Below are 6,913 nucleotides of genomic sequence, written 5' to 3'. Positions count from 1 at the left end.
GACGAAACAAGGACTTATATATAACGTCCACGCGGTGCTGCTGTTCCTAGAAGGAAGCTTCTGATCTTTTTTCCCTCTACTTTATCGAGGTTCTTTTCATTTTTTTATTTACCTTTATCTGCTACCTGGGTGAGTAAATCTGATTAATTAGTATTCCGTTTGTTACATTTTAGATAATTATATTGTAGGTTTTGCTGTTTTTATATAGGCAAAGGTCTAGCTTTTTGTTTTAAGATATTTTGCTTAACAAATGTCAATTAAAAGGTGGAATTTGTTCATGTCTCATTGCCCACAAAATTGCATCCTGATCAGATTTGTATATGTAATTTTCATACATTTTTTCTTGCTCAGGTTTCATCATATTTTTAAGCACCAATGAGAGAAAATACTCCTCGTGACGTCACTATGCTCCAAACTGAATGTTCAAAAAAAAAATGTTTTAATAATTTGTAATCCTAAAGACCAAGGGGGACTAGAGGTCTTAGATTATAATACTCTTAATGACACCTTTAAAATAAAATGGTTGATAGTTTATGAAGAATAGAGATAGTCGTTGGAATGTATTTTCTAATTATATGTTTAATAGTCTGGGAGGCAGTGATTTTTTGTTGAAATGCATGGAATTTGGTGCATAAGCACAATTTATTCACCCCACAACTATTTCATATGGAATAAAAAAGAGAAAAATATTTTGGAAAAAAATCTTTATATTATCATAACTAATTCAATGAAGGTATTATTTTATTAAGGCAGTTATTTAATTCTCATGTACTTGTTGTCATATACTAAATTTCTTCAAGAATTCCAATTACCAATTAAACCGAGAGCATTTGCAATTCCAAAGAGTGTGACTTTTATAAAAACTATATTTCATAAGGAATCGACATGGTTAATCCTTGTAAAAAAACTTTTTTATTGAAAATGTTGATGTTTTAAAACAACAGTGTAGTAAGAAGATAATAAGGAATGCTTTTTGTTCTGTATCTTTACCTGCAGCAAAAAAAGTTTTCTTTATTTGGTTATATTTCTCGGGTTAAAATATGGTAAAAAAGAAATGTTGTATTAATAACAAAATTAAAGAAATGTCTTGCAAAATACTCTTGAGAATTGATCCTGCTAAGCATGTTTTGGAAAGATTTAAGATGAATATACCATATATCTGTGAATTCTGTTTTCTGTTATGGAATTCTATATTAATAAAAAAAATATGGAATGTAGGATAGAAATATGTTTACTTGATGTGCCTTTTTATACAGAATAATAAAATTGTGAATTTTAAACAACATATTATAAATTTGTTTATTTTATTGGGAAAATGTCAATATTTATAGGAAACAATCCAAAAACCAAACTTTTCCCATTTAATTATTCAAATTGTATGTAAATCTCTTGGAACAAACAAAAAACAAATAAGCACTTTTTCTCTGGGAGTTAGTTTTAAATTGACATGATTATGTAATACTCCATAATCTGTGTAATAATCCAAATCTGTGTTTTTAGCTTCACGAAATCTGTGTTATACATCAGGGCCAGATTTTGCTCTGATTAAAGATTAAGTTTGCTTTCATAGAGCAACAATGTCAATGTCATAGTTGACTGGTTGGTTAGACTTTAATCGTACTTTCCCTGGCTTACAAAAGGTACTAAAGGGGGAAAAATGTCCAAAGGTACAGTGGTCCTGGCATACAGTGGCGGACTGGACACGTCCTGCATCCTGGTGTGGTTAAAGGAACAAGGCTATGATGTCATCGCTTACTTGGTAAGATATTGACTTTTTTGCATCTCCATGGAGGATTATTTACTACATGGACAAAATTACTGAGACACTTTACTTTTTCAGTGTAGGATCATTTGTAAGCATGCTTAATGTTTAAACTCTAAATTTAAGAGCCAAAAGAAAACACAGCAGCTATGGACACATTCTGCTGCATGTTCATATCGACCAGATCAGGTTGACCAGGTCATAGTAAAAGAATCAATAGTTTTTGTTCAGCGTGTCCCATTAAACATATTCATTACTTGAGGGAACATGCATAATGAAAAAAACCAAATGACAAATCAGAAAAAATCTGCAGCTGAATCTTCACTGGCCTGACCAGTAAGATCCTCACATACACTAATACATGAATCAAAACTGGCACTAGAACAGGATACAATACGGTCATTATCAATATCCAGACATGGTTTGTTATCAGGGAGACATACGTCCGTTTGTGTAGAAGCGTCAGAGACTTAAAGGACACAAACCAGCTAATATGATGGCCACATTCTTGGGTCAGGTGAAGGTATAGAAGACAGCAAAGTATTAAGAAACAGTGCATATTCAGCAGCCACATGTGTTAGCAGAAACTGGGGATACTGTCTTTTAAGTGAGTACATGGGGCTCCCAACATGCATCGCTGAGCCTCAGCTGCCCATGATCGTGTCACTGGTTTACCACTGTTTCTTCCTTGGATCACTTTTGATAGATTCTGACTACTGCAGACCAGGAACATCCCAAAAGAGCTGCAGTTTTGGAAATGCTCTGAATCGTCTAGATGTCACAATTTGGCCCTCGTCTAACTCGCTCAAATCCTAACGCGTTCCCATTTTTCATGCGTCCAACACGTCGACTTTGAGTCCAAAATGTTTACTTGCTGCCTAATAAATAAACCCCACCCACTAACAAGTGCCATGATGAAGAGATTATTATAATATTATAATGTTATAATGTGATTACTGATCGGTGTATCTTACAACAAACAAAGCAACAAACAGGATTGTTTGTGTCATTAAAAAATAATTATCTGTTATATAAATTGTCACAAATAAACACAAGACCATTTGCTATTATAATTACATTCACTCTCCTGTGAGGATGTTCCACAAGATTGTGCCCTGTGAAGACACTAGATGTGCTTGTGGAGATTTGTAGTTATTTAGCAACATGGGTATTAGTCAGGTAGTGATGTAGGTGAGGTGAGGAGGTCTGGGGTGCAGTCAGCGTTCACATTCATCTGATTAAAGGTAAAAAAAAGTCAAATGTGCTTTATACTTCTCACATGTACATTACACTTTAATTCTTTCTTCACCTATCCCAGTGATGTTAGGAAGCTTGTGTCAGCCATGATACAGTGCCCCCTGGAGGTCAGAGCATTAAGGGCCTTGATCAAGGGCCCAAGAGTGGCTTGATCCCCCAACCTTCTATTCATTGTTAGGGGTGAGTTCAGAGCTCTAAAGCAGGCCACTGAAGATCTTCAACCCCAACTCTTGTAAACCATAAGCTCATGGAGCTGGCTTTGTGCACAGGGGCATTGCCATGCTGGAACAGGTTCAAGTGAAGGGAAAACTTCATGCTACCACATACATGCTACCAAAGACATCCTATATAATTGTGTGCCTTCAAATTTGTGGTAAGAGTTTGGGGAAGAACCACATATGGCTGGAAAAGTCAGAATTCTTTTGCTCTTTCATGTCTTTTATTTTTCATTTTTTGCATGCAATCAAAATGAAATATTGATTTACTGGACACTGTTAGACAGATAAGCTCCAAGCAGTGTTTGGATTTGACTGGGTTTGGCCCAGCTGGCTGGGTGAACACATTAGTTCCAACCGTCAAACCAGAACTTTAAATATTCGCTACCGAAGCACTTTTCCCACCTGACCGCACCCTGATTAACTGATGATAATATGAAATGGAGGACTTTCCCAGTGGTCGAGGTTTCAGCTGTGTTTTTGGATTAAAAGCTATAGAGTTTATATAAAATAAAAAACAACCCAGACAGATTTAACAATAGCAGCAATCCGCTGACTGTGCAGAAACGTCAGAGCAGCTCATTCAGAACGCTGTGAAGTGTGAAGAGTCTTTATCCCTTAAAGCTGAAAGATCAACAATACTGTGTTCCTCTCTGACTGAGAGAGAACAATGGCTATATAACTAACACTAACCTAACTGTTCTATTCTTTTTCATACCCTTCATACATTAAACAGCAATTTCTTTTCTATATCCGCATACTGCTCCTAACTGTAGGCTTCAGTCTCACCTTTATCTCACACCTGTTTAACTTGTTCTCAGCTTCCTGCTTTCTTACTGTTAGAAAATCACCTTTAATTCCTCTTAAGGGAGCGGAGGAAATGTAAGAGCCTGCGGAAAAAACGCCTCTGTCCTGAAATACACTCTAGGAATAATGTAAAATCACTTCTTTCTTTCTTTCTTTCTTTCTTTCTTTCTTTCTTTCTTTCTTTCTTTCTTTCTTTCTTTCTTTCTTTCTTTCTTTCTTTCTTTCTTTCTTTCTTTCTTTCTTTCTTTCTTTCTTTCTGTCTTTCTGTCTGTCTTTCTTTCTGTCTTTCTTTCTTTCTTTCTTTCTTTCTTTCTTTCTTTCTTTTTTCTTTAAGAATTTCTTTCTTTCTTTCTTTCTTCAAGAATTATTTTTTTTCTTTCTTTAAGTATTTTGTTCTTTCTTTGTTTCTTTCTGTCTTTCTGTCTTTCTTTCTTTCTTTCTTTCTTTCTTTCTTTCTTTCTTTTTTTCTTTAAGAATTTATTTCTTTCTTACTTCAAGAATTATTTTTTTTCTTTCTTTAAGTATTTTGTTCTTTCTTTCTTTCTTTCTTTCTTTCTTTCTTTCTTTCTTTCTTTCTTTCTTTCTTTCTTTCTGTCTTTCTTTCTGTCTTTCTTTCTGTCTTTCTTTCTTTCTTTCTTTTTTTCTTTAAGAATTTCTTTCTTTCTTTCTTCAAGAATTATTTTTTTTCTTTCTTTAAGTATTTTGTTCTTTCTTTGTTTCTTTCTGTCTTTCTGTCTTTCTTTCTTACTTTCTTTCTTTCTTTCTTTCTTTCTTTCTTTTTTTCTTTAAGAATTTATTTCTTTCTTTCTTCAAGAATTATTTTTTTTCTTTCTTTAAGTATTTTGTTCTTTCTTTGTTTCTTTCTGTCTTTCTTTCTTTCTTTCTTTCTTTCTTTCTTTCTTTTTTTCTTTAAGAATTTATTTCTTTCTTTCTTCAAGAATTATTTTTTTTCTTTCTTTAAGTATTTTGTTCTTTCTTTGTTTCTTTCTTTCTTTCTTTCTTTCTTTCTTTCTTTCTTTCTTTCTTTCTTTGCGAATCTTGAAAAGTTTGTAAATGAAATCAATCAACATTGTTTTTCAGTGTAAAATCTTAATCTATAATGTCTTGTTCTTACAGAACCACTGAGGTGACTTTTTTAAGCCTTAACTTTGCACCTTATTTAAAGGTGGTTTCATGATTGTGTAACTTGGCACAATCCCTAAATAATTGTGTAATTGTGTAACTTCAGCCAAAAGACTTAATGTGTTGTGGGAACTTGGTACTTGTACTACCTGAGTGTGAAAACAGTATATTTATGTTACACTTTACATTTAAGCATAACATTGATATTAATATATTAAAATTAAGACTCTTTACTGCTTTGGCTGTTGTTTGGCATAATTTTGACCACTAGGTGGCGCCACAGGACAGGTGTAGACGAGAAGATGTTCATTATTCTCTGTTGTTGGAGATTTTGCAGCCTTTAGACTGAGAAGTTCTGCCTTAATTACACACTGGTTATTGGCTGATAAGACATAAGGAGTGTTTAAAAGATATATAAAATATTTAAGTAATTACTTGAAATAAAGAAAGTAAGAGGACATATTCCATGGCAATGGTATAATAAACTCTACTCTTCTGGGGAAGATGTTCCACTAGACAGATTTGTGGAGTTTCATTCATCCACAAGGGTGTTAGTAAAGTGAGGTACTGATGTAGGGGAAGTGAGGAGGCCTGGGGTGCAGTCAGCGTTCACATTCCTCCTGATAGGGTTGAGGTCAGAGCTCTCTAGCAGGAGATCTTTCACTTCAAACCGTCCTATACAATTGTGTGCCCCCAAACTTTGTGGTGAAGATCTAAACACTGCCGGACAATCCAGGCATCTCTATAGTTTTGGAAATGTATATTAATGACTCTTACTGTTGTTATAAATTTATTTTGTATGCGTGTCTGCAGGCTAATATTGGACAGGAGGAAGACTTTGACGCTGCCAGAAAGAAAGCAGAGAAGCTTGGAGCGAAGAAGGTAATGGGGAAATATGAGTAATCAGGAAATATTTGTACTTTGTAAAATTCATACACAATAGCTGGTCCAATTACCAGTATGTGCTTTTTGGTCCATTTATTTGGACAAAAAAAAAGTTCTGCAGTATTTATGTGAAAATAAATACAAATGTTTTTATTGGCCAACAGGTGTGTTTGCACAACAGTTCTCATAAACGCTCAACCTTCTTATCCGTAATAATTTTGCTTGAATTTTGGGTCAGCATTTAGCAATATTCAGTACTCTGTGTGTGTGTGAGACAGATATTTATCGAGGACCTGCGAGCTGAATTTGTAGAAGAGTTTATCTGGACCTCAGTGCAGACCAACGCCATCTATGAAGACCGGTATCTCCTGGGCACTTCCATCGCCCGGCCCTGCATCGCCCGGCGCCAGGTCCAGATTGCTCTTCGGGAGGGGGCACAGTATGTCTCCCATGGAGCAACTGGAAAGGTCAGTTCACACACTGTATCTAACAAGCTTATTTCTAGTATGGATGTTTCTGTATTACAGGTTTTTTTTTTTTAGCTTGATGTGTAGTACAATATATATATATATATATATATATATATATATATATATATATATATATATATATATATATATATATATATATATATATATATATATATATAATGTAATAGTCTATATTTTAACTTTAACTCTAAACAACTCTTATTAACTTTGTTGATAAATATAATCCAATATGTAATAAAATGAATATGTAATAAATAATGCTATTATTTTGCCACTAGATGGAGACAAATGTCAGATTATTGTCTGTAAAAAATTTGGCTTGGTTTTTGTCAATGCTATGATAATTGTAATAAAAATAAATCGTATTGATCACT

General features: G+C 33.9%; 1 protein-coding gene across 1 annotated transcript in view; it reads left to right on the top strand.

Annotated features, from left to right (window-relative positions):
- ass1 (argininosuccinate synthase 1) overlaps window positions 1-6,913 on the top strand; it is a 28,103-nt gene continuing 21,190 nt past the window's right edge. The window contains exons 1-4 of the mRNA XM_083531350.1: window positions 1-129; window positions 1,641-1,759; window positions 5,977-6,045; window positions 6,327-6,515. Coding sequence (XP_083387476.1) covers window positions 1,658-1,759; window positions 5,977-6,045; window positions 6,327-6,515 — 360 coding nt within the window. The 5' untranslated portion in view covers window positions 1-129; window positions 1,641-1,657. The remainder of the gene's footprint in view (window positions 130-1,640; window positions 1,760-5,976; window positions 6,046-6,326; window positions 6,516-6,913) is intronic.

The sequence above is a fragment of the Silurus aristotelis genome, assembly GCF_946808225.1.
Source record: "Silurus aristotelis genome assembly, chromosome: 26".
Taxonomy (NCBI): domain Eukaryota; kingdom Metazoa; phylum Chordata; class Actinopteri; order Siluriformes; family Siluridae; genus Silurus; species Silurus aristotelis.
The sequence above is the reverse complement of the archived record's forward strand: the minus strand, read 5'-3'. Positions and strand labels throughout refer to the sequence as shown.